Genomic DNA, 27,998 nt, shown 5'->3' with positions numbered 1-27,998 from the left:
TTTACCATATGGGTGGAGACTTCAATTTGAATTATTTGGAAAGCAAAACTTTACCTGAAATAACACATATTTTATGTCTAAAAAGTAGTGTTTGGTTTAAAACCAAATGGATATTAAGAAGCAGCCCAAAATTTCAAGGCCTTAATATCTGAAGAAGTTGTATATGTGATATGGTTATGTATAAAAATAATCTTAGAGCAAGGGCAATCAATACAAAGTTACGGAGTTTTTTACTACCCTTATGACTGCAGCAATGAGCTGTATTAAGCAACTCTGAAAAAGTGAACAGCAGTAAAAACTGACAACTCGATTAATAATATTTCTGTTTCAGAATATTTAGTAACATGTATCTGTGCAATCTTGCTCATAGCTGTCTCACTGAGGGTCAGATTCTGCTGTCCTTACTCATGTCAAGTAATTTATTACATTGCACATAATCTTACTGATTCAATGTGGAGGATGATGGCAAAACCTGACCATAGTGACTAAGAGCAACAGTTGCTTCTTTCAGTCTTTGACAGCTGCAAGAGCAACTCTGTTTTTCCAAACCGTCCATCCCAAATTCCAACCTGTAAGAGCATGTACCTATATTTAGCTAGTGAGATTAAGTTGCAGAGGCTTCAAGCAGGGCAAAAAGCACATTGGTCTGCCTTTTTTACAGACAACAGCCTTTGGGCAGACAACAGCTAAAGCTTTCTACTCCCTCCCCTTTCCCAAGTGTTTGCAAAATGGATTCCCAAAGGGAACTCACTGAAGAGCTCAGACTTTACCAATCCACTCTCCTTCAGGATGGCCTCAAGGAACTTCTTGAAGAGAAAAAGTTTGTAGATTGCTCTCTAAAAGCTGGTGACAGAAGCCTACCTTGCCACAGATTGATTCTGTCGGCATGTAGCCCTTATTTTCGTGAGTATTTCTTATCTGAGCAAAATGAAGAGAAAAAGAAGGAAGTAGTTCTAGATAATGTTGACCCCAACATCCTGGATATGATTGTCAAATACCTTTATTCAGCAAGTATTGATCTCAATGATTCTAATGTGCAAGATATTTTTGCTTTGGCCAGCCGCTTTCAGATCCCTTCTGTATTCACTGTGTGTGTCTCCTACCTTCAGAAGAGGCTGGCTGTTGGTAACTGTCTGGCCATCCTTCGGTTAGGTGTTCTGCTTGATTGCCCAAGACTTGCATTTTCTGCCCGTGATTTTGTTTCAGATCATTTTGTGCAGATCTGCAAAGAAGAGGACTTCATGCAGCTTGCCCCTCATGAACTTATCTCAGTTATTTCACCTGACAGTTTAAACGTAGAGAAGGAAGAACTGGTATTTGAAGCAGTAATGAGATGGGTCCGAACAGACAAGGAGAACAGAGTAAAGAGCCTGGGGGAAATTTTTGACTGCATACGTTTTCGTCTAATGCCAGAAAAATATTTCAAAGAACAGGTTGAGAAAGATGATATAATTAAAAGCAACTCAGATCTTCAGAAAAAGGTTAAGATTATTAAGGATGCTTTTGCTGGAAAACTGCCTGACTCTAGCAAAAGCACGGAAAAGTCAACCAAAGGGGAGGTGAATGGCGATGTAGGAGATGAAGATTTACTGCCTGGCTACCTAAATGACCTTCCCAGGCATGGCATGTTCGTCAAAGACCTGATTCTTCTGGTTAATGACACTGCTGCAGTAGCTTATGATCCTCTTGAAAATGAATGCTACCTAGCAGCCCTCGCAGAACAGATTCCCAGAAATCATTCCAGTATAGTCACCAAACAAAATCAGGTCTATATTGTTGGAGGACTCTATGTGGAAGAGGAGAACAAGGATCAGCCTTTCCAGTCATACTTCTTCCAGGTACAAGCTTTATAATTTTTGGTATAATAATAGGTGCTTTATAAGGGTTACTGAAAAGTGTTCTGCGTCTCTGCAAGTCTAGTGTCTTTGTATGGAGATGGAGAGAAGTGTCTAGAGAGAGTTATTTTTGTCTCAGAGACAGAAATGAAACTGAGAGCCTTGCATCTTCTTTTTCAAGATTAACCCCTGGTGAGATCTCAGAAAATATTAAAAATATTAGTATATTCTGTCTAGGCACTGGTTTTCATTAAGGCCCAGATTTTTCATTGTACAGATGTCTAAATTTAGGTCTAATAATATTTTTGTAAAATAATTTTTGTATATTTTTATTAACTCTGATGAAAGTTGGAGTGCTTTAGCTGGTTTAGATCTGATGTCTTTCTTTTTTGCATCTGAAATACTTTCATGACAGCAGTAATGTGTGTATTTTAAGTGCAATTTCTGCCACTAAAATTGCAGAAGTCCTTTGTGTTATATCTACATTTGAAAGCCTAAGGACCATATAAATATGTAATTTAGAGGCAGAAGGTTTTTTTTCTCAGCAAACTGTTAGTGTCAGTACATTAAATACCATGTTTCAACTGAGTGTAATTGTACATCTTTGTAAATCTGTATAATATAAGGCTGATTAATACTAATTGTAACTCCACAATGTATTTCAGGAAAATTAGCAGAAATGCAGTTTGTCGTGCTTATACCATAAACTAAGTCTGTTGTGCTTTTAGCTACATGCTTTGGTGTATATTTAAATTATTTTGTGCTGAATTATGCAATATGCTGCTGGCCACATCCTCTCTTTAGGCACACTGGCCTAAAAGAGTAAAAGTAAGTCCTGTTTCAATATGAAATAAAGCACAGTAATAAGCAGTGATAGAATTTTGAAGTGTTTAGATATTAAAAAATGCAAATATTGTTTATAGGAGTATGGCTCACTCATTTCACACACAATAAAAGATTTGGTTTCAGACATTTGTTATGTTGATGAGAGGGAAGTCTTTGTAGGGGAGGGACTAACACTTTCATTTCCTTATGTAGGTGTAAAACACTAATCACTGAAGTGAAAAACTTGTTACAGAAATATTCTTCCAATAGAAATAACATATTGATGTAGTAATGTGTATTTAGTCCAGAACTGAATAAGTCTCAGGCTACTAGAAAGGGGCCTCTGAGAAACTAAACCTCAAGAGCGATACTAAAACTAGATGAAGATTTCAAAATTTTACTTTATATGTCGACATCTGTTTCCTGAAATCATGTTCGTTTGCTTGTCATCTTTAAGCTTGCTTACTGCTGCTATTCCCTATAGTTACAATACTTGTCTGCATTACCCATGTGGCTGTTTTTCTCTCCAAAATATTAATGCAGTGCCAAACCAATTTTCACTTGCTGATCTTCCTTTTTCCACCAGTGAAGCATTGTATTTGGTAGCTTGCAACCTGGGAGAAAACAAGGCTGCCCCTGGCTCGAAAATGCATGACAAGTTGATGCCCTATCAGCAGTAGATATCTCATCTTGAAGACTTATGAAGTAAGCTGTGATCTCTGAGGGGTACATCTTCTCATTACCCCACCCAGATACAGCTACTGGGGAAATCCATGTCCACGAACTACATTTCACTGTTGCAGTAAAACTTTCTGTCCAACAGGAGTGGTCTGTCAAATTTGGGAGATGCATTGAGCATGGAAATCTTGACTGTGGAACTTACTTCTGGGAGAAGAATGTCACCAAGCTAAATCCTGAACTTTATTTTGACTGAACTTTCTTTTACTTTTTATCAAATGCCTTTACATCCACACAAACTCTTATCTTACCCTCCCTTCCTATACCAATGTCCAGCAAATCTATATGCAGTAGGTCTGAGAAAACAGTTCTTTTTCAATGTTAGACGTAATTCAGGTTCAATCACAAATTCTCAGATTAAAACAAAAAATAAGCACCACAGTTCTAGGAAAGTCCTGGTTTATTTTGCCATCTGTCCTCCTACTGCTGCCCTCTGCTTCTCCTTAGGTGTTTTCAGCATACTGGATGTTAATTAATTGAGAGCCCTGAGAATACTACAGTAGAAATGGCATCAATATTATTGCCAAGGGAGCTGCAGTGATTTCCTATTTTGCTTAAGAGTGATGTGGTTTTTGTGTCTTCAGAGATCTCATGAACTTTTGAGGGCATTTGTGATGAAACACACATCTGTTGCCTTAGGGATTGCAAGAGAAACATCTGTGCCATTTGCCATGTGATGACTCCTGATCAGTAAGAACCGTGTAAGCTGTCTGGCACCTCGCTGTAGTGATGAGCACAACCAGCTAAACATACAGGTGTGGAACTGCAGGAGTGGCTGCTCCCTCGGGCAGGAAGAAGAAACCCTTGTTCTTTCCAACAAGATAGGGAACGGAGAGTGAGGGATCTTTGTGTAAGGAAGAAGAGCTTAATAAAAAGGCAAGGAAACAGTGAGGGTGTGCAGACATAAAGAGAGTTGTATGGCATTGACTCTGCTAGATCTCAGCACAATGAAGCATGGGTGGGTAGAAGACATCATTCATTAGCTGCACTGAGGGAAGGGCACATTGTTCAGGCAAGCAGATTTGCTGTTGAGAGACACTGAGTGCCAGTAGATAAATTCTGTGGAACAATATTCATTGTGTGGATTTTTTTTCTTTGCCTTTCCTAACCCTTCCTGTTCTGATGCTCTTTCAGCTGGATAGCATTGCTGGTGAGTGGGTTGCTCTTCCTCCACTGCCGTCAGCCAGGTGTCTCTTCGGGCTGGGAGAGTCAGACAACAAGATCTATGTAATAGCAGGCAAGGACCTTCGCACTGAGGAGTCACTAGATTCAGTATTGTGCTATGACCCTGTGTATGTTTCAAATTTAATTATGCCCACTGAGGACATGTAGATGGCCCATTGTTAGTTGAAAAAAACCTAACAGTGATCTTCTTGTTCCAGGGCAATGAAATGGGGTGAGATCAAAAAACTGCCCATCAAAGTATATGGCCATGCAACTATCTCAAACAATGGATTGATATATTGTCTTGGTGGAAAAACTGATGATAAGTGAGTTTCTAAGTCTTTTTATGACAATTAATAACATTATCTTCTTAGTCCTTAAATAGATAATATGTCCTCACACTCAGAAATGAGGGCTTCCCATTTCTGCATCTCTAGATTAAGGTTGCTAACAGTCTGGCAGAGAGGAACACGTTATGGTGTGTATGATGTATTTTTTGGCGATAAGGTAAATTACATATAAATTGTAATCCAACTTGCTATTTTAATAACCATACTTATTTCCAAGGCAAATTATACTTACACTACAGACAAATTAGTAATACATAGCTATCAGGACCTTCACTGAAAGTATTCTTTCCTTTCAGATAGAAATACCTAGGTGCCCTGGAATTACAGTCTCAGTTTTTCCAGTTTTCTGGCCTGTGATAACCTGTTATACCTTACTGGGTATGACATTAGGATAACAAAAGTTTTCACTCACACTGAACACAGAGTGGTAATTTTTAAGTGTTTTATAGGGGATATTTAAGATAAAGGTTTGTCATAACAGCCAAAACACCATCATAATCTTTCCATGACCTTTGCTATATATTCCTCTACAAATCCATCTAAATACAATATGCTCGGAAAGGATGTTGTCTTTCTCCTCAAAAGTACAGTGAAATGGCTGCCCTGTGTAATGTAAACCACATTTGATTTAGTCCTATGGATGTGAGTAATACTTTGTAGACATTGCAAGGATTTTCAGAGTAGATACAAGAAAGGATTCTCCAGGAGAGGGAAGAGATCTACAGTCTACCTCAATTAGATCTACTTGGAACAAGTCACAAGTTCATTAGAAATGATCACCAGTTTTCTTTTTGCTCCCCAGGAAATGCACTAATAGATTATTTGTGTACAATCCCAAGAAAGGAGACTGGAGAGACCTGGCTCCAATGAAAGTGCCTCGTTCGATGTTTGGAACAGCCATCCATAAGGGCAAGATTGTCATTGCAGGTGGTGTCACTGAGGAAGGCCTTACTGCATCTGTTGAAGCATTTGATCTGACCACCAATAAGTGAGTACAATATTGAACCTATTTTAATCAAGTGTTTTATCATCTAGGCTTTTAGGAGCCCTGAGGTAAGAGTCATAAAGCTGTTCAGGTACCTATACTACCACTGACACATTTGGTCTATAGTCCCATCTTCAGCAGCAACAGCAGGAGGTTACAGAGCGGGTCTCTACAGACGTTTTTCCTGCACCCCTGCACACTCCAATTATTATGCTAATGCCATTTGAAATAAATAAGCATTTTGGAAACTCTAGGGAGAAATGAGAATAACTGGGGAACAATATATCTGTATGAAGCATATTACTGAACAATTGGAGAATCTGTAAGAAGTTGTCCATGAGAAGAGATGTCTTAACAGTGTGTCACTTAAGAGTTGCAGAAGTCCCTGAGGGGATGGACATTGGAACTTACTGCTGATAAGTCTCAGAATTTTTTCTTTTTACTAAACCATGGTCTTGGTACCTGGATTTGTTGCCCAAAGAAGTATTTTAGTGCATTCAGTTTACAATATTTCTTATGTGTTTAACTTGACTTTTTCTTTTGATCCTTAGATGGGAGATAATGCCTGAATTTCCCCAAGAGAGAAGTTCCATTAGTTTAGTCACTTTAAGTGGAGCTTTGTATGCTATTGGAGGCTTTGCAATGATTCAGCTTGAATCTAAAGAATTTGCACCTAGTGAAGTCACTGACATATGGAAGTAAGTTTAATTTTAGTCACTCTTTCCTGGTCAAAAGTCTTATCTAAAATTGAGGTTTGTAGACACTGGAGGCTAACACTATTTTTCTGTTTAATTCTGAAAATGATCCATAGCACAGGCTGTAAAGCATTTGTTGACAGATAAGAAAGTTTGTCAGAAAGTAACAAATAAACATGAGACCCGGATCTAATGACTACTTCCTACTAATTATTGGACCAGTCCAAGTCACAATCTTCAGCTTCTTTAGAAGAGTAAATTGGCATCTCTTGGCAGGTTTAGCCTTGCCAATAAAAAATTATTTTGTGACACTGTGATGCAGAAAAGCATGCATATACAGAGACCTGTACATACTGATGTGTTGATGGTCAAATGAGTAACTGTTCCAAGAGAATCAGAAGTCCCTATCTTCTAGGTTTTTTTTGAGCTAATCACAGCAGCAGTGATGAGACATCATATCTCTGCTGCAACTCTTAGTTGCTAATGTAAATTCAGAAGCTTTGGTTGGCAGGGAAAACCTCTGCAACTTTATATTCAGGAATCTGAAGAAATTCAGAAGGAATGCTTAAGGAGGAAGCTTTTTTAAAGCATGACACAGGTCTGCAACAAGCTTTAGGGACCAGGAAAAGAATAGCTTGTGTGCAAGAAGATCTTTCTCTTCTGGAGTAGAAGACAAAAGCAGCCTTTTGTGACACCCTTCAGCACATGGTTGCTACAAGCCTTTGCAACAGGTGGACTATCCTCCTTTTCATGTATGTGTGCTGAAGCATCAAACTCAAATTTAAAGAAGCTATTTTCTAACTTTTTTTTTAATGCAGGTATGATGATGAAAAGAAAGAATGGGTTGGCATACTGAAAGAGATCCGATACGCCACTGGAGCCTCGTGCCTGGCCACACGTTTAAACCTCTTCAAGTTATCCAAACTGTAAACAAAATGCTGGAAGATATGATATGGTGAGGGAGTTTTGATAGGCTCTTCTGGTGTTGTTGCATGGAAATGTCCCCAAATTGTACAGTTTTATAGTATCATACTAGTCACACTGGGAGCTGTTAAATAGTTCATTTGTCTGTCCACTTCTTAAGATACTTCCTAGCTAACCAGCAACCACTGAATTTTTGCCAGTGTTTAAATTTCTAAAGGGTTATAATTAATGTTAATTAGATTAAGATTTTGGCAAGAACTCAATTTTCCACTCCATGGAATTGCAAACAACACTAGTTAGCCTCCCTTGCACTCAATACAATCCAGGTATTGGTGGCTTGTCCTCCAAACAATGTGCATGAATTAATTGTTAAGTTAAATAGAACTATAGGTAGCTAATTTTATTCTAACTGGCTGTTTGTATGGCCAGATTTCCCCTTTTAGTAATGTATGTAAATCCTTCACTCTTCAGCAATATCTTGGAAATATTCTCATCACAGACCTCAAAAAAATTTAGCTTGGAATTGAAATGAATGTTTTAAACAAAAGTGGCTTAATATTATGTGGCCTAATAAAAGCCAGTCTCAGCCAAAGCTGTACTAGTAAACAGAGGAGAGGGTAGAGAAGTTCATAAAGTTAGTAACTCTACTATTTTACCTACTATGTTTAGACTTCTGATAACAAGGATTTTCCACTTTTTTAATGCTTTTATATTTATTTCCAAAGCAAATATTTTATGGAAGTTTTTCTCAGAGATCTGAGGCCAATAACAAGCATTCATGAAAAAGTCCTAAAAGAACTATCTTTAGCAAATATCTGTGACAAAGAGGACCTTTTCATTTACTATAGAGTTGATGCATTTTGACGTTGAAACTTTTAACAATTAAACTTTGTTTTTAAAACTATAAAAGTATCACTTGATGGCATCTTTTTTTAGTGACTAGCTCATCATTGCTATCATATTGACAGGACACAGATCTCTTAGTACAGCCTTTGCCCAAAATAGAGCACTCCGTTTCCTTCAGAGCTTGCTTACCATTTTTTTGTTGAGTATCTCTTCAAAGGATTTCTCCATTCCATAAAGAGGGTGTCATCAATCTAAAGGATTTCATAAATTTCAATCTAAACTGGAAAAGAAGGCCACCACACCTGACTGAATAGCAATACCAACTATCAAATGACCTCTTGCATTGCTCTCCTTTGAGACAGAACATGTGCAGAGGCACACATCGCAGTTCATTTCAGTATGTTACTGCCCACTAGTACTTAATCTGTGGGGCATTTTCCCTTCAGTACCCAAATCTGCAGCTGTGCTTACCACTTATTTTTATTGGCTCCAGTTAGATGACTGGTTTATACCACTCATCTGCTCTAACACTTGCTGATTTAATATAGAAAGAATGAGTGCAAAGAATTAAGAACAACACATTTTACTGAATTGCTTTTTTTTTTTTGCTTTTCTTCAATGCCCTTTCTGGACCACTCATAACAAGTTTTAATCCTCTTCCCATTGTGCATACTCATAACTTTATCCATACATAATTTGAAGAAAACTGGCTTGGTACAGTGACTGCTAGAATCCCGAAAAGCAGGGTTCAGCTCAAACACGACCACCCTGACTGATAACTTCAGCCACTGCCACCTTTCTTACACTCCAAGGCTGCTATTTAAAGGCTGTCTGTACAGAAGCAGAGTCATGTGAGACCTCTTTGACAGGCAGTCCACCTTCTGAAATACTAACCTACATTTGTGATTGTCTTCTCCATTTTATACAAAATATAATGCATACAGAATCTTTCTATGTGCTGTACCTTCAATGACATTTCCTCAAAGCAATCGTTACATCTTGGAGCCCTAGTCCATTTGATAACAAGTGTCTAGACTACCATCTACTAGTTTTGTCAGTCATCCCACAAATATGAGGGCTGCCTCAGGAGGAAAGTACCTTGCAGATTAGATCAGTTCTATTGGTTTTTCCTGACTTTCTATTCCCCTCCTGATTTGCATTCAGTTAATAAAACATTTTTCTTCTACTACTGAATAGTAAAAAAATAGGTGACAGCCAGATGCATAATGGCCAATTCAGATACGCAGTTGATTATCTCTGCCAGGTTTCAGGTGAAGTGCTAAAAGAATGTGTCCTGTTTCTACTAAATAAGCAAGAAAACATATCCTCATTGCACATGTGAAAAAACAGGCACAGCTGTAAATCACCCTAAGGTGATGGCAGCTATAGGTACAATGTAGCTGCCTCTGGAAATGGGATGATTAATCAAGCATGATGCCCCTGCAGTTACTGCTGTACAGTGAACATTCTCCTGGCTATTCCACTTCTTCCTTCTACATCTGTGTCTTATAACTCCTGCACAAACGCTGGCTGGATTTTCCAGTATGTGTAGGTGTTCCAGGAGGCTCAGCCATTCTTTTGCACACACCAGATCACAGTGTAGGAGAAGCAGCTGGGGGTTCCTCACCACACAATACTCTGCCCCAGCACAGTCCCCCACAGTACCTCTGTTCTGAGAATGGAAACTGAATGGCTCTAAAAGCAGCCTTATTCTTAGAAAATCTGCATTTCAGTTTCTTGGTTTCAGTTTCTTGGTTTCAGATACTGTTCGATTCCTAACTGCTCATTCTGTCACATGCTGGAGGACAGACATAATTTCCAGTACATTGCTGACTCCACTCTCCTAGTCAATAGTATTTCCAACTTTTTCCGTGGAGAGTTTTATGTCTGGCTAAGTCTCTGTGCTATTTATTTTGGAAATAAAGTGTAATTTGATTGCAAAACTGCTAGATTCATGTGCTTGTAATAGCTTCCAGATAATGAGAATTTTTAAGCATCCTTATCACATCTTCACAGCCCACTGTGATCTGCCTTTTGCAATCCCTAATCATCTTTACATCTGATGACCTTGGCAAGCCTTGGCCCAGCTGATATAGATAAAGAGATTTTTGAAACTTAAGTATTCTAGGATTATGAGACATTTGATGGTACATAAACTGTTTTTATAAAAGTACTTTAGGCTGTGTGTCTGGTATCACTGTATTCCATACAGCTGCTGTCTCAGGTATTCCAGCTGTTCACCTTTTGTTGACAGAACCATAGAATTCCATTCGAAGTGAGGAATCTGTAGAACAGAATGGTACAAACTGACTTTTAACATTGGTATAAGCCACATACAACGTAAGAGCCAAGAAAAGGCTCTCCGATATATGTTGTTCTTCACTTGAAGATATTTACCACCTGTGTCCTTCCAAAAGCCTGTCTTACTCTAATACTGAAAAGATCCATCTTATTTTAAGATTCTCCTTTATGTAAGTACAGTCAATCTACTTCCAAAAAGCAGCATAGTTGCAGAGATATGAAACAGATGCCCACAAAATACAGGCTATGACAACTCCATTACACCCTCCCCTCTTTTAAAACCCAAATTGAGAGAAAAATCCCAGGTCACTGTAGTTTGTAATGCTAATGTATCGGACTGGAATGGTAATGTAGCAGACTGGAATGGTGTATCAGTAGTGTAACATGAAAAAGGATATGATTATTCTGTTTAAAAAAGCCCCAACCAACAAAATCTAAGCTTAAAGAAGGATTCTAGCTAAAATTAGGTGAGTAATTAAATATATAGGAGCCTCTGCATTAATGAGTCTCCAATTCCCAAATGTTTCAGTGCTGGTGGTGAATTATGTCTGGCCTCTAGTGTTCCCTGTCACAACACTATCATTGCAGCAGACAAACAGCATCCATATCCCATCTGGCAGCTGCCAAATTGTCTTATCACTCAAGGAGGGTGTGTTCTATCTTTTTCTACCATAGAAATCTTCAGTGAATTGAACTGAAACTCTCATTTGACTTTTTCTCCTTTACTGAGGCTACAATCAGATTGCTAGTTTGGCTGCAGTAAGGTCAGACTAGGACCTTTTGACTTCAGTTTTGCTTCACCCTCTTTCAGAGAAGGTGTGAGTTCTGTGAAGTCCTTACACCAATCTTGAGAACAGCTTAGAGTTTCCCCCCTAACTACAAAAATTGCTCTCCCCCAGTAGGTGCTTTTAACGATAAAACTGTTTCTAAATCTGTTGAGAGGAAAATGGATCATTTTGCACTGCTGATGCAATTCAGAAAGGACACAAAGTATTGCTGACTGCTCACCTGAACGACTCGGTACCCCAGCATTTCCAGGTGTCGCTTTTTCACTGCAGGTTCTCCTTTCAAATGACGTGAATAATCTTTGCTAAAAGCTTTTGAATCAAGAAATTCCAAAGCAATTCTGCAAACAGTAAAAATGTGCATTTACTTCCAGGACCTACCTGAATAGCAAGAAGTGATAGTTCTAGTTCAGTATTGATAGTTGCAGCAAGACAAGGTAAACCTGACAATTCTCAGAAAACAAATTAAACAACTCCCTGGAATTAGACAAAACATTTTCCTCCTATTTATCTAGAGATACTTGAATTCAGAAAAAGCATTTTCTCCCTGCATCTGTTTTTGTTCCAATGGTAAAACCAGCTAACCAGCATTTTCAAGGCTTGCATTTGAAAAGGTGGGAGGAAAGCAGTATTCCAATCGCACGAAACACGTGTCAGGAACCTGTAGTGGGTTTGGCTGGGATGGAGGTACTTTTCTTCATACCAGTTCATTTGATGCTGTGTTTTGAACTTGTGACTGTCAATAACACACCGGTATCTTGGCTACTGCTGAAAAGCACTTGCGCAGTATCAAGGCCTTCCCTGTTTTCCCCTCTGCACTCACAGTGCATACAGGCTGCATTGACAAGAGGTTGGGAAGGGACACAGCTTGGAGGGAACTTCAGCTGCCTGAAGTGGTATTTCACACCATACAACATCATGCTCAGCAGTAAAGAAAAGGGGACTTTTTCCCCACACAGCCACTGCTCTGGCACAGGTCTGCTGTAAGTGACTGCATGGCCATCGATTGCCTTGTTTCTTCCTCCCCCTTTTTTTTTCCCTCCACTTATTAAACTGTCTTAATTGCAACCCAGGAGTTTTCTTCCTTCCTGTTACCCGCCACGTTCTCTCCCCCATCACACTGCAGGGGCATGAGCCATGCCATGCAAATGGGAGGGAGCAGCTGTGGCTAACCCATCACACCCCAGAAGGCTAAACCTCATCAGGCTTTGGAAAAAGGAACAGAACATCAGGACATGAGCATCAAAAACCCAGTCTAAACTGGGTGTAAGCTTGGAAGAGCTAATGTGCAGGAATTCAATGTACTGACCTTTGAGCTCCTGGTGGCAGAGCCTTTCTCCCTTCATCCTTGATGTCATATCTCAAGTGTATTCCCCCCACACCACCCAAAGCTATATTCGGAGCCATATAGGAAAGAGGCTTTTTATTTACATCCAGGACACACTCAAAATCTGCCAGAAAACAAAACAAACCTGTTTACTGACAAAATAAAAAGGAAAGAATTTGATACATACAATGTTTACTTCTAGAAAAACTGATAGCGATAATTAGAGATACCCAACATTATTTATACTATAAAGAATGTTTTGGAATCTGTATTTTATACAACAATTTCTTCTTTGCAATAACTTGTGTTATTTTGGGGCCATATGACCAGGAGCTTCCTAATCTTGGTAATAACAGTGATATGAAAGGACTCCATAACAATTTTTAGAGTATTAACTTCTCACCTATTTCATAGTAGTATGGTGTGAGAACAGATATTCTTGAGTAATGGCTCCCCCCTAAGATCTCTGTCAGCATTCTGTGAATATGCTGTCTCTGTGGATTTATTTGGCTCATGCCTACGAAGACAAAATAAAGAATTTATACATCAAAACTTCTACACCCGAAATTCTGAAAATAGTGCTTTCAGACATTGTATTTTTGACAGCCAGGCTACTGAATTTAATCTTTTCCACAAATCCCAAGTATTATTCCATCATAATTCAGAGATAAAGTGATCATATTTTAGCTAGAAAGTGGCAGTTGCATGCTATTAAGTAAATTTCAAATCCAGAGTTTAGATCCCAGGATTTTTTCATTCACATACTACAAAACCTCAAGTTTTAGGTTTCACCTGGTGGATTTTGTTTGCTTTTAGTTATGTTTGGACATGTATTTACTCACCTTGGGTTTACTACAGCCATACCACACTATCTGCCACTTCTCTGCCCATTGCAGATTAACACCTTGCTGCATTAAACACCTTCAGTGTTAGAGACAAAGTAGCTGAGTCTGTAGATAGCACAGCAGATCTCCCCATGAGAATTAGTGGAGGAGATACTGTGTTTGCATTAGATGGATTCTGAATTGATCACTATTCTGAAAGATCTCAGCTGCTACACTTGATCACTAGCCTACTTCTCTATCTCTTATCCCTGATGAATCTTGATTCTTGTGAGGAAGAAGGGAGGATCAAGTTCAAAAGAAGGCAGTAAAAATGTTTACCTTGAAAAATTTAAGTCAAATGTTCAGTTTTGTAAGTGAAGCAGGGAGCAAAATGACCCATCTCCTCCAATACAGAATGATCTTCTTCCTGCCTTTCCATCCTTCATGCCAAATACACTGTTTCTGTGTATTTAAATTTTAATTCTTCTGCAGAAATGTCCCATCTCTACTACATTAATTCTCACAAGGAAACAAGTTTGCTCCCAATAGCAATACTAAGTGGTTGTACTACAGCAGAGAGGGGGGTGCCTTCTATTGTGTACTAGTGTCAGTATGACAGTTTTAGAAGAAACATCTAGTATATTTCTAAAAAGATAGACTATTATGAGTAACAAGGGCAGTTTTTCCTGTCCTAAATTACTTACTGTTATGAAAGACACGTTGGCAGTATGGCTCATGAAACCAAGGGATGTGAAACTCTGGGCATTCCAGACAGACTGCTCTGTTCAATTTCATGAGGCTTGAGTGGACCCTCTGCTTCATCGTATGAGGCAGGACTGATTAAAAAAAAAAAAAAAAAAAAAAACAACATAGAAATGTGTGAACTGAAATATGAAAAATCCAACAAATTGAACTAATGGTAACCTCTGAATTTTTTACTAGAAATGCAAATACCTGTATACTATGGCATCTATATAACTCATGCTGCAGAATTTTAGAAAGGTTCTCAAAATCCCTGAGAAAATAAATGAAAAAAACCCAGTTCTGATCAACATTAAGAACAACAGCAAGAGAGAAGACAGAAATTGCTTCCTATTGTGTAAATTTAATTAAGTAGTTGAAGGCAAAATGGCAAGAGTACATTGATAATGAACAACGTAGAGGTAGAGAGGAATGAAACAGTCAAACACTCAGTCTCATATTTAGAGAGAAGAGATAGGTAGGATGCATTTCTTGCAGCAAGAATCCCACATTATTCCTTCAGCTTTGTGACTACTTCTAGTAATAAACACCACAGTCAGGTAATTTTATTTCCAATAAAATTGAAGAATTATTAAATATTGAGTGCAATAAGTTAACTATAAAATTCGTTTTATATTACTTTCTTTCATCTGCAATACAGGTCTGTACTTTTAAAACAAAGAACATATTTTTGTTCATTCCTGCCCTTTTAACACTCCAACTATGACTATATTATAAAGAGGGTGTCTTTCCCAAAAGCAAAATAATTTAAAGAGTAATTCAATATCTCAAGTCATATGTAAGTCCAAATAGCATTTTATGCCAAATGCTACACAATCACATTCATCAAAAGCTAGATAACTACCTTTAAGTTGAGCATCCAGTTTGCTTAGGAAAGAAACATTAAATATCGTCGTTATCAGAACTGGAGGAAAATACCCAGCCATTGCCAAAACGTGACCGAGCAGCACCAAGTGATAAGTTTCAAGATGACCTTGAAAAAACAGAGAGAAACCCATATTAACACATAACAAAGTTGAAAGGATTTGCCCTTTCCCTGGCCTCTCAAATCATCTGATTTTCTCTCTTAATGTACAACACAAATCCATACACACTTCCTCTACAATTTTAACTATTTCTTTGTCATGAATCGCAAAATGTATCCTGTTCCCAAATTCCTTGGGGAACACAACAATTCTATCCAATAACAGCACAGTGAATTAATCAGATTTTTCACTTACATTTTACTATGCCAAAAAATCTTTTGATAGTCCCTTATCAACAGTCATATTTAACAGGTGAAACATAACCCAAAATTGAATATTTGTCATGGTTTAACCGCAGTAGGCAGAGTATTAGTAGTAACGTACTTACTTTTTCTTTGCTTAACCAAAGTACCATTCTATTCCCATTTTCATTCAGTAAAAATATTTGTCTATTGCACTTACTCAAGTTAGAAGTAAGATGTTGGATACAACTCTTAAAGAATTCTTCATTGTCAGGAAGGTCATAATTCAAAGCAGAGAAAAGGAAGAGAATAAAATAGATTTCAGAGGTGGGAATCTGAAAAAAAAGACATCCTAAATCAAGTTACTGCAAAATATCATAATATTGCTTTATAATACGAAAAGCTTTATAATTCATTCAGAATTTGGAGATTTAGGAGTAGGTGAACTATTTTCTTTGGTCAACTTTTCCTGGAAAAAATAATAAAAAAAATAAAATTGTTGAAATTGCAGCCACAACTAAAACTTCAAATTTATTTCATGTAGGCGATCCAAGTGTTTCTATACACTTAAAGAACCTTTTGAGAAGGTTTGCATTAAAACTTCTTAAAGAAACTAAACTGCAACAGAATAAAATTGAAGATTTATATGAACACCAGATTGAGAATTAGAAAAAAGATCGTAGAAAAAAAAGAGTAATTTTGACCAAATAGACGGGCTATTGGGGAAATCCCCACAGATATTTTAATACTGTTAAAATATCCACCATGTCATGTGATTATTTATCAAGAAGTTAAAAAAAATTAAGATGGTCAAATGCCAAGTTGAATGTAAACGATTATGGCTGACCTAACACTGAGTGAACAAAAAAAAAGAAATGAAAATTAATGATAAGTGCAAATTTATACATATAGAAGTAAAACAGCTTTAAGTGGGAACAAAAAAAGATGATCTCCAAATTAGCTACACTGAAGAAAACTCTTAAAAACATGTGTGGATTGTGCTCTGAAACATATCAACTACTAATGTGCCCTTTCTTACTGAATAACTCACAGTAGATAGAAAGAAAAACTGAGACACCTTGTTTATATTTTCAACAGTCACAGACGCTATTCTGTCAAACAATGCAGGACAACGGTGTTCTGATTTTATGAGAAAAAAAGACAAGGGTAAAACATTTGCCCATGTTATTTGATCTATCAAGTGTTGACACATGGCCAGAGTTTCCTCATTCAGGACTTCTTCAAACCACTCTCCATTCACATATGGAAGTTCTTCCAACAGAAGATTTAAGTTGTTGGCTTTCTGAACCCTCTGAAATCCACAGTCATTTAGTTTTTGCAGAAGCTTGGCACATAGCTCAGAACTGTTTTGCCAGTGCAACTGGCCATGATGATTCCACTTGACAAGAGCTGTAGCAATGCAATTCAAATGATGGAGTCTGCATTGAGGCAAAGCTGCTGCTGCTTTGTTTATAATAATTTCCTCCACTTGTGAAGAAGGAAGCATGGCCAGAACACGAATTATGGCTGCAATATCGGCAGGTATCACACTAGATTTTAAATAACTGGAAGAGAGATAGAAATAAAAAGTCCATCAGTCATGACAAAGTGTGAATATTTAAATAAAACAAAAAAAAATTACATGCTTGAAACTTCTAATTTCAAAGTTAAAAGCTGCACATCAAATATAAAGTAAGCAGAATATTAATGACTTGGCAAAAATCCACACATCTTTTTTTTTCAGTGAGATTAACTTCTTCCTTCTAATTTATTCAAAACTGAAGAAGGGGAAGAAGACAGTGAGCAGCACAGTCAGCTGGTGAGACTCCACCTGCTACTGATAAACACAGAAGTTCTTAGTAAGGCCAGAAGGTCCACATTTGTCAAGGTTATCTGTGGGTTTATGGGCCTGGTTAATTTCTGTGATTTTGGTCCTAGGGAGCACCAGGTTTTAAGGAGTCTGAGGAATATGAAGACATCATCCACCAAAAAAAAAAAAATGTACAGCCAAGGCATTACATTCCCATAGAGGCTGAGCAATGAAAGCAAGATCTCTTGTCTGGCAACTTTCTGTTGTTCTGTACAAGCCTGAGAACTAACTGGACAGTTCTTCAATCAAAAGAGTACTTCTGTGTCATACTTTCACATGTCCAACCAAGGCATTCTGTCTCTTTTTCATTACTTCTTCTGTCAAACATCAAATACAATATTAATATCTACCCATCCTATCAAATACCAATCAAAATTTATTGTCATTTCAATATCATTATATTACAGTGGTCAAAAGAAAAAGGGAAAAATACTCTTAAAAGGTATCATATATGTTAGCAGATACTGTTGGGTTTATAGGCAAGACAATATCTACTTTCCATCATCTGATTTACATGTTTAATAGAATCAAATACTTGTAAAAGTTTGTTACTTCTTTGTATTTTATGTGAACAAAACACTAACATCTTAGACTGCTATTTAAAATCTTAAGTAGAGAACTGTTTGAAACTCAAATAGCTATATTTCCAAGAATACACACTTACCCTAATAGTAACATTTTTAGTTTGGCAAATAGCTCCAGATCCTGGCAATGCAACACCACCAAGTAGTGTGTTAACTTTACCAACTGCAATACCTGATAGCTATCCAAGTGTTTGTGCAGAACAGAAGCCATTCTGTATAAAAAGAGGAAAAGATTACATGTTATTAAGCTAATTCAAAAGATACTGCAAACTCCAACATGCCACAAGAAATAGAGGTGTCTTGTGGTGCACAGTACCTATGTGGAGGGTTTTACACACCTGCACTCATCTCCATACCAATTTTGACATTATTCCACTTAGAGCAGCCTCTCTTCACTTACTGAATTGCAAAATTAAAGTCCTCATCATGACAAATCAGCTACCTCACACTACTAATTTCTGTTGCAGATTTCACAATTGGTTAAATTTAGAGTGGACCAAGAACATAAACTAGAACAGCATAAGGAGCTTCAGCACCACAACACTCACAGAACAGTGGTTGCTACAGCTGTGTTGGTCTAAAGCTGCAGAGGGGGATAGATTTGAAGGGAAATGTAACACCTAGACACCTTCTTTAGACAGTGAGACTCAGGAAGAAAAGACATGAATTCACCTGATCTTCCTTTTTGTATCCCTTTGTGCCACAGGACACAAGTATGTACTTTTTCTTTCAAGGATCTACTTGATAAGTACCTTCAATCCAGTAACTGTTCACAACCTGCACTTAACTCTGCTATATCTCTGACATATCTAATGCTACATCTTCATCTCCAAGACAGGACACGTTCTCTGCAACTTACCATATTTCATTTGCACTCTCATGAGTTTACAGTAATTGTTACAGGCTAAGTTTAGTGCAATAGGATCACATATTTGTAAATTAGACAGATACTATACAACAGTAATTTGGTAAGGGTGAAATGCCTTTCTTTGAAATTCCTAAATTGCCTCAATTACTTCTGGGTCAAGCTACAATATTCCAGAATCTGTAAGAGCCAATAATTTATAGTGTATAAGCACTTGTGTGCAAGCGATACACCCACAGCACCTAACTTATTGGATATGTCATGGTTTTCCACACTAAATGGAAGTTTACCTAGAGAATACAACTTCTTAGTAATATCAAAAATATTACTTTTTGAGTAGATGAGAATTTCTGCATTTCATTTTCCGCATAGTCTTCAGTATCATCAATACTTGGTGACTGCTAAATTCCTCTGCCATGCTTACTGCATGTACCAGCAACCTAAAGAGGAAAAGACATATTTTCCAATGAAAAACAGTTGAAAATCTCTGGCAAACATAGCAGCCATTTTCTTTACCTATGAGGAAAATAACCAAATACTATTTCTGGAAGCAAAATTCTCACAAACTAGAGACTTTTATTCTGTGGACTTCTAAACAGTTGATCTGTCTAGCACAGATAGACAGATATAGGGGTGTGAGTGTGTTGGACCAGTGCATATTGTTCTGATGTTAGAAAACAGCAAGTCTAACAATTCTAAAAGTAGATAAGAAGTAGGGAAGGTACTCTAAGACACAAAACAGTTCATGATCAATCAGCAAGCTACAGATAACAGAATCAAACATTAACTGAACTGGTGGTAATTAAAGCCAATGTTTGTCACACACAATATAAATTTAAAAAAACAATTAAGAAAAACTTTTGGAACTAAATCAGCTATGGCAAAACCAACACAGGCTTGCAGCATGTCCAAATCTCTGAACAAAGAAAATGTTAATGAAGAGAAGTATGAAAATATGACTCATTGTAATTAATACAGAAAATTCTGCCTAGAACTGCAGGCTTTGAGAGATCCATGAGTAGTATCACCCCCGAATAGGATTTTGTGGCACAAGAAAAACAGGCAGAGGAAAAAAAAATCTGTCACACAATACTATGCTCTAAATAAATGCTGAAGTGTTCCCTGATGACGATAAAGAATAGGATGTCAGCATTCTAGTATAGGACAAGACTCAGGCTTTTTCAGCTACTGACAGTCTTAAAAGGAAAAAGCAACACCTATCACTGCCTATATTTCTCAGGAGAAAGACAGCAAGGTTTTTACTACCACCCAGTGTGAAAAGGAAGGCTGTAGTCTAAGAGACAGAGCTACAGGATGGCCTTGCATAACAGCATTCACACCCCTCTTGACTGATGATCTGTTCAACTTCTTAACAAAACATACTCCTTTGACAGTGTTTCCATGATGAAATCATCCATTGCTACATTACAACCAGGAAACCTAAGGCTCAGCTCACAGATGGGCTCACAAATTCCTCCAAACACTGGTACATTTTAAATTTCTGTGTAAGAATGCATATATCATAAACAAGACAAAATTATTAATAAACTTACCTTTCTCTAACCTTAGATTCTGCCATAGGCCCAAGAGAATAAAATAATTTTGCAAATGTTTCAGGATCATAATAATCATCTATAGTTTCAGACAGCAGCTGTTTAGCAATCAAGCGAAATTCAGCATTGTCAAAACCCAGCTGTTCATATAGTCCAAAAATATGATTAATACTGTGTATATCAAGATGGGAGGCACTTTCAAGGAAAATCCTGTTGCATTTTTCTAGCACCGGATGATATCTCAGTTTAACATTTTGGAGAAACTGGAGTATTCTTCTGGCATAGTTGAAGTGGACCTCATGCTCTTCTTCTAAAAGCTGTTCAGCCTTGTGTAGTAATCGATCTCGAAAACTCTCTGTGATAACTTCAGATATGCTGATCATCAAAACTGACAAGATCCTAAAAAATTCAAAAGGTTTCTTATTTACACATTGAACATAGTAAGCAATACAATTTATATTTATTAAATGAAGTGCACAAAGAAAGGAATGGTAGTTGAGGTGTTGTTGGCTTCTGTGCAAAAAGAATTTTAAATCTAATCCAGAAAACATGGATGAGTAAAAACCATTTACCCTACTAAAGTAAAAATTCTGCTTTCAGCGAACTTCTGAAATGATTCGAATTTTTCAGCCATCTCTTGCAAAATTACGTATGATAAAAGCATTTGCCTAAGGCAAGACCCTGATTTGCCTGATTCATGTTTGCAAAAATATCTTTAATGTTCAACGGACACTAAAGAAGCCAAATCAATTCACAAGTGACAGGATGGGGAGAAGAGTCATTGCCACTCCTAAAAAAAGAATCCCTTCCTAAGGGAATAAAACTTACAACCACAGAGAAAGTGATTTCAGTAAAGAAATGCAGTCCTGTTCAAGGAGTTTAATAAGCAGGCTCCTCACATGTGAAAAACTCAGTGTTGGGACTGCTGATGCTATATAAAGCAGAAAAAAGAAAGAGAAGCCTTTGCTGTAACAGCCCCAGGGGAACAGAAACAAGAAAAAATGAGCTTGGTCTTCTTTGACTAGAGCTGTTTAAAGTAGTTTGAATATGAAGGTAATATGCTAGACATGCTAACAAGAGAATTTATTAATTCAACTTGACCAGAAAAACAATGCTCTGAAGATAAATAAACACAATATTGTTATAAAACCTCTTACTGCTGATAACAAAGACATGTCATGGTAGAGAAACTATGTATGTCAAGGGAGAACAAAGGGAGAAAAGCATCTTCTGGTGAGTCAATAGCCTCTAAATTACCAAAAAAGTCCATATTTAGAATCAGGATAACACTGATTGTAAATATCTGCTGTACTGTAAGTGTAACAGTGGAAATTAATTAAATTTCTATAAACTAAACAATCAAGCCATAGTTTCAATCATTTAGACAGGTTATAAAGAAATTCTTTGCAAAATCATTGGGAAAATGCATTCTCGTGTCAATCAAAGCACAAATACAAAACACTTCTTTCCCACAAACCCCCAGCTGAAGCAAAGTAACCTTCAGTTGAGAAAAAGGGAAAGTCTTCAGAAAAGACAGACCAGTAATTGCAACATTTTGCTTCTTCTGCTTCTGACACTTACCTTATATCCTGTATAGAATCCAGTTTCATGTCCACAATATGAGCTACTTGGCCAATTATGGGACTGAAGTGCCTGTGTTGCTTGTATAAGCACAGAGCGAATTTAGACAGAGCAGGCAAACTAAGCCTGTCAAGACATTAAAGACATTCAGACAGGATATCTAGCTTTTATTTCTACTCAATAACTCAATAACTAAAGACAAAACTCTATTTTAACAATTATATAAAAACCAAGGTTATGGTAAAATTACAAAACAAGGAAACAAAGTATCTAATCAAAAAACCTAGGTGTTTAATATTAAAGCATGTTGTGTATATGGAGTTCTACAAGAATTCGCTGTCCTTCACTTAACCAGCCTAAGAACTCTATAAAGATTATATTCTCAGGCAATAATGTCAAATGGATAAAATGAATGTGAGAAATTTATTACTTGAATATAATTTTGTTTTCAAGTTACGCTGTATTTATTTCCTTGTCAAGATGCTCCACATATTAAGAAGAGGCAATTCTGTGATGCTGGTGCCAAGACTGACACTCGGTTCTGCCAATACTTCAAGATTAAAGAATGAAAACTACATTATCCCTCCTCCAGAAAGAAATCAAAAGACAACAAAACACAACAACAAAATGCACAAAGGGAAAATGTTGCTGTTTAAATACAAAATGATTTTATAAAAAATGAGATAAGCATGGTTCTGAAAACCATGTAAGACCTAGACACCAAGCACTGAGGTAAAATTGTTTATATGAAAACCTGCAATTCACTTCAATCACACAAATCTACACAGAAAACATATTTCAAAATCTCAAATGTTGGACCCTGTTACAGTATCTGAATCTCTCAAGCATTTGTGTACCAAAGTCTATACGTATAATTTTCAAAACCTTAAAAAATGCAACTGACATTAAAAATACTCATATTATGTTTTAAACATAAATACTCTGAGAACTCTTGCATAACCTGACATGAAGCAAATCATGCTTGCAACTTATACCTTTCACAAAGCACAGCAGGACAATACTTGCCTTTCTAATCTTTTCCATGCTTCTGTAACAAGCACTTTTGCTAGAGAAATGTCATCTTCAACATTGAGCCTTCAAAATAAAGACAATGCTTTACTTCAATAGTTATAAGGAAATAAGACATATGTCCTTTCATTATTTATCATAATGTTTTACTTTTCTATCATTCCCTCCATTCAAACAGATTGTAAACATTTGTGCAAGAATAATCAGAATCCATAATAATAATAAAACATATTTAATGGGACTGCAAAACAGATCCATTCTGCCTGTATCTCCAAAACTGAGGCACAGGACATTATGCTGTGTCACACAGTCAAAAGTACAGAAGCTGTGGCAGGGCAGTCTCATCACAGTCTCCTTATGAGATAGCTCTGTACTCAAAATTCCTTCTCTTTTTATTACCAAATACAAAATGTATTTAATGCTCTTTACCTCAGGATGCTATATAAGGTGTCCACTATCACCTCATCTTCCATGTGTTCCACCTTGCTTTCTGCCAAAATGCAAAGGGTAAGGAACTGGGGGTGATTTCTCACATAGTCACTAGTCCTTAAGAGAAAGGGCCTCTCCTTTTGAAATTGCCACAGCATGTTCAATGCAATTCCCACATGCTTTTCAGAAAGTCTGGCCTTGTTTCTTCCAACAAGGCTGAACACTTCATCTTCATGGGTGCAGTTATTTATCTGGCTCAAAAGCAGATCACTACACAGAGTCCGAGCTTGGTAACGTCTCAGTGTGAACAAGCAAACCTGCCTCAAACAAAGCATTTTGCTACGCCTACCAGCTAGCTTTAAAGTGTCCAGAAAGATTCTTCTTTCATTTTTCACAGCAAACCATGCTGTTACAGACAAGAAACCCAAATATTTGAAAAACAGAAAACCATTTTCCTTTGGTCCCGTATGGTCACTGTATTAAGAAGGAGTCAATTCTGAGGTACCTGAAATGAGAAAGTATCAAAGCACTTAATTTCAGTCACAACAACAAAGTAAAAATCAGTGTCTCTACATTATGATGTTCTAAGTAAGGTAAACTTAAGAAGAACCTACAGCCTGAACTCTTCTTATAGAAAAGCTCCCAACAACTAACAACTTACATGCTCACAGGTACTATGAAGTTAGTCCACTTGGTAAATTTTCAAATTTAGAAAACTGCCTTTAAAGGTCACATGTGCTATCAGTGCTACTACCGAGAAGGAAAAGCTGAAGATTTTAACATGCCAGCACTGCATGACTAAGTGAGGCTTGCTCTCACAAGGCCATAATCCCAAACTGGGGTCCAGGAACTGCCAGAAAATACAACTATTGGTGGTAAAATGAAGTGAGATGGCTTCTAGTCGAGCAGGTTGATCACCTTTGTATTACAGGATACTGATCAATCATACACCATCAACTGAAATTGCCATTGCACTAAAGAAAAGCAACCTGATTCCAAATTATAATAGAAGCTACAGCTTTATGCAATGAAATTTATTGAGTATTCATTTGTCTTCTTAGAATATACCCCAGTTTGTACAGAGTGCTAACAACTATATATTCTACAACCTACACAATTGATTCCAAGCTGGAGTACACTAGTGATAAAAGTCTTAGTACACCAAAGAAGCCTCATCAAATTCCCTCAACTCAGAGACCATGGAAAAGATGGAAGTCTTGCTTTAGAAGATATAATCATTAACAACTAAAATTATCAATACCTTCAGCAAACTTGAATGCTCTTCAACTGTAGGCATGATTCCATCAGTGCAACATTATCAAGGTGATGGCAGCAGTACCCACTAGGTCTGTTGAGGAAGAAAAAAGCTTATTTGTGCAGCCTGTGCAAGGTACTGAAATCATTCCAGAAAGATGGATATAGGTGAATTTCCTTTGACAGTTGTACAATCCTCTTCTTAGAACAAAAAGCTATACAGAATATTGCACTAGACTGCTGTCACTGACACTGGGGCAGATACAAGCAAAGCTAAACTGAAGTCATTTTAATTTATTATCTCCTATAATAAGAAATCTTTTCTTTCTTATTCAAAATTAAAGAATATAAAAAAGAGGTACAAATTTTTCACGTACTATGTATGAAGTACTTTTTATAATAATGATTTTTTTATAGTCCCTTTTCAGATATTGCTTTTATTTTTTTCCATATGGTAGTTGCCTTTAGAAAGAAGTCACTTCCTACAGTAGTGGCAAGCTAAGCTGCAAGAAGTCAGGATAAAGTAGATACCTGAAGAAAATACAAACACCTTCAGAATCAGTTTCGTGTAAATCCACATGTCCACATAAATCCACATTGCATTCCCTATCTCTGTCTAAACAGCTTGCAGGAAGCTTCCAAATATTCCTCTAGCCCATTGAGCAGATGCAAGTGCTTTACCACAGACTTTTATACTATTTTAAATCATAGTAAATTCCAGTATCTTTCAAAAAGTTCATCAATAGAAAACACTGGATGTTTTCAAACATCCAGTTACATAGAGTAAAACGAGAAATTTGGATCTACTTAAACAACTATTTCTAAGATGTGCTACTTACCATGCAAAACACACATCAGAAGGACAAGAAGGTCTTTAAAATTATTTTCTATCGGTTGAAACACTATAAGCACTTTCAAGACTGTTTTACAAAGCACAGTGAGCCAGGAAGTCTCCCAAAAAAGAGCAAATGTGGACACTCACCACTCCTCAAGTATAAGAACTACTAGAGATTTAAATAACTAAGCCTTAAGAAAGCTGCTTGTGCAGTACAGGTACCGAGTCGCCCCAGCTCCCGTGAGCCCAGCCACGGGCAATAGAACAGCCCTGTCCCCGGGTACGAGCGCTAGCGCCGCACCGCTGGCGCTCTGCGGCTTCCCGCGGAGAGCCTGCCCGCTCCCACCGGCGCGCCGCCTGCTCCGTCACCGCAAGGAATTCTGACCCAGAGGGCCCCAGAAAGAGCGGGGGAAGGGGCCGAGCCGCCGCAGGAAGGGGGCGACCCGTGCCGCCAGACTCGATTCCCGCCTCCGGGGGGCCGCCGGCACCGCTGAGGGGCGCCCCCTACGCGCCTGAGGCACCGAGCGGGCGGCGGGCACCGGGAGGCCGGGAGACGCCGAGCGGGAGGGACGCACCGGAAGACCGGAGGCACCGAGCGGGAGGGATGCGCCGGGAAGCACCGAGAGGCCAGAGGCGGTGCATCCGCCCGACCGAGGGGGCGGGCACGGCCCAGCTGCCGGCCGGCGCGGGGCGGCAGCGGCTGCCAGCGCTGGCTTCGGCGAGGGCTCGTCACAGAGTAAACTCCACCACCCGGCGGGGTTAAACGAGAAAGCAAAGGAGCCAGTGTCAGTTCCGCAGAAGCGGAGCCGAGGAGAAGCTCTCAGATTACCTTTGTACAGGACCCTTCCTGCTTTCGAGCCACAGCCGGAGACCGCTCCCTCCAAACGCGGCCGGCTGCAGCCCCAGCGCTCCACGTGCCCCGGCACTGTCATTCACCGTGCGCATGCCCCAAGGCACAGCATTTCCCACGAGCTGTCAGGAAGCCTAGGGAGAAAGGGAAAATCCACCAGTTAAGACTTTCCAAAGGAAATAAAAATAATAATTAAAAAGGCCCAAGGTTCATACTGACTATTGCATATTAAATAAAACAACGTTTTGATAATTCATTCTGAAGGGGGGAAAAGTCTTCCCTGCCTAGGAAAAGCACAAAGGGACTGAAGTTCGGAAGGGTAAAGTTGAAGAGCTAGGCTTTGTTGTACTGCAATTAATGTTATTTCATTTTACAAATTTTTTAATCCTTTGCAACAATAATAAATTTTAAATGAATGAGTTTTGGGAGACAAATCTAACATATCTTGCAACAAGTATGTTGCTTATATGGAATATGCATAGCTCCAGGTCATCTTTCTGGACCTTTTCTCACCACCATTGATAGCAGCAAAGACATTTAGAAAGAATGATAACAATCTCAGATTGCTCTATATTCTATCCAAAAAACAGAACTAGAACTATGACCATGACCAATTCTGACCAGCTGTATTGTTTTGATAGACACCTCCTAATATATTGGATACCTATGAATATGGAACTCACTCAAACTAATAGAATAGACCCTAAATTATTTATTATAGGTCTGTGGTATTTTAGAAAAATAGCATGTATTTTTTTAAACTGGATTTTTGTAATGGTGGAATTTATAATTTGGACAGGTTCTGTATCATCTTGCTAACAAATTCCAGATTGCCCCATTACAGTTTACACAGGCATGCAAGTAACAGAGACCCAAACCCTGTCAGGTGAGCTCAAACGGTGGCACATAAAGTACCTCTTTCAAGAATGTCAGGCTTTGTGCAAACTCACATAACAATTCCAAGGCATCTGAGATGGATTGTAGCAGAAAACAATTCCATGTTCATATAAAGGAGACTTCTGTAAATCATACAGATTTTTCATTTACTTTCAAATGAAAATCATACAGATTCAAAAATCATACAGATTTTTTCATTTACAGTGAACTTTTCACTTCTGGCTTGTGAAGTACATTGGGATAAAATAAAACAATGCCTAAACCAAATTAAAAATGCTAGATCAAATTATGTTAAATTTTAAATTGGAAACATAGGGGAAGAAAGCAAGACTTAACAAAGCATGCTGTGCTGAAGCCAGTGTTGATTTTATCAACAGATGTTCACTCACCAGCTTCTTCAGGATTTCAGAAGTCACAGGTGTCAAGTTTCACATTTTAAATTGGTTTTGGTGTTGTTTTTTCTTTTTCCAGAAAACCATAAGGAGATCATTGGGTTTTCTACTTCTAACAAACTTCTCATCAACCAGTCACATAGCTTCCATTACTTCCCACTATGTATGCGATTACTGACCCAAATGCCTACTGGTTTGAATTAAAACCCATCAAAGGAAGTACATACTTCAGTGCCAGTCTTAGTTAATTTAGAAGGTACTCACAATTTTGGCATTGATATAAACTTTCAT

The 27,998-nt window shown here is 37.9% G+C and overlaps 2 protein-coding genes across 3 annotated transcripts; one reads left to right on the top strand and one right to left on the bottom strand.

Annotated features, from left to right (window-relative positions):
• Positions 1-24: 24 nt before the first annotated feature.
• On the top strand, positions 25-8,453 carry KLHL41 (kelch like family member 41). The gene is made up of 6 exons (XM_053947098.1): positions 25-1,838; positions 4,533-4,690; positions 4,781-4,888; positions 5,715-5,900; positions 6,449-6,595; positions 7,411-8,453. Exons 1-6 carry the CDS (start codon positions 729-731, stop codon positions 7,520-7,522), a joined length of 1,821 nt encoding a protein of 606 aa, XP_053803073.1. The 5' UTR covers positions 25-728; the 3' UTR covers positions 7,523-8,453.
• FASTKD1 (FAST kinase domains 1) lies at positions 1,161-27,998 on the bottom strand. Of its 2 annotated transcripts, XM_053947096.1 has the most exons (18): positions 27,705-27,998; positions 26,398-26,540; positions 24,741-24,827; positions 23,480-23,984; positions 23,048-23,116; positions 22,022-22,147; positions 20,441-20,839; positions 19,217-19,327; positions 18,103-18,234; positions 16,647-17,133; positions 15,789-15,903; positions 15,206-15,334; positions 14,304-14,435; positions 13,179-13,292; positions 12,758-12,899; positions 11,672-11,789; positions 10,537-10,646; positions 1,161-1,222 (listed from the first exon to the last, which is right to left on the bottom strand). In XM_053947096.1, exons 4-17 carry the CDS (start codon positions 23,812-23,814, stop codon positions 10,557-10,559), a joined length of 2,499 nt encoding a protein of 832 aa, XP_053803071.1. In that variant the 5' UTR covers positions 23,815-23,984; positions 24,741-24,827; positions 26,398-26,540; positions 27,705-27,998; the 3' UTR covers positions 1,161-1,222; positions 10,537-10,556. The 2 variants fall into 2 exon arrangements, with proteins under 2 accessions (XP_053803071.1, XP_053803070.1); XM_053947095.1 differs by lacking the exons at positions 1,161-1,222; positions 27,705-27,998 and having other exon boundaries at positions 9,990-10,646; positions 26,398-26,545.

Source organism: Vidua chalybeata, chromosome 7 (assembly GCF_026979565.1).
Source record: "Vidua chalybeata isolate OUT-0048 chromosome 7, bVidCha1 merged haplotype, whole genome shotgun sequence".
NCBI lineage: Eukaryota > Metazoa > Chordata > Aves > Passeriformes > Viduidae > Vidua > Vidua chalybeata.
The sequence above is the reverse complement of the archived record's forward strand: the minus strand, read 5'-3'. Positions and strand labels throughout refer to the sequence as shown.

What these genes read in the sequence shown, in the direction of transcription:
- KLHL41 (XM_053947098.1), top strand. Translation starts at nt 729, where the DNA reads ATGGATTCCCAAAGGGAACTCACTGAAGAGCTCAGACTTTACCAATCC. An exon ending in TCCAGTCATACTTCTTCCAG is followed by an intron (nt 1,839 to 4,532) that starts GTACAAGCTTTA and finishes ATGCTCTTTCAG; the next exon opens with CTGGATAGCATTGCTGGTGA. An exon ending in GGTGGAAAAACTGATGATAA is followed by an intron (nt 4,889 to 5,714) that starts GTGAGTTTCTAA and finishes TTTGCTCCCCAG; the next exon opens with GAAATGCACTAATAGATTAT.
- FASTKD1 (XM_053947096.1), bottom strand. Translation starts at nt 23,814, where the DNA reads ATGCTTTGTTTGAGGCAGGTTTGCTTGTTCACACTGAGACGTTACCAA. An exon ending in GATTCTATACAGGATATAAG is followed by an intron (nt 20,840 to 22,021) that starts GTAAGTGTCAGA and finishes TGAATTTTTTAG; the next exon opens with GATCTTGTCAGTTTTGATGA. An exon ending in GAATCTAAGGTTAGAGAAAG is followed by an intron (nt 19,328 to 20,440) that starts GTAAGTTTATTA and finishes TTTCCTCTTTAG; the next exon opens with GTTGCTGGTACATGCAGTAA.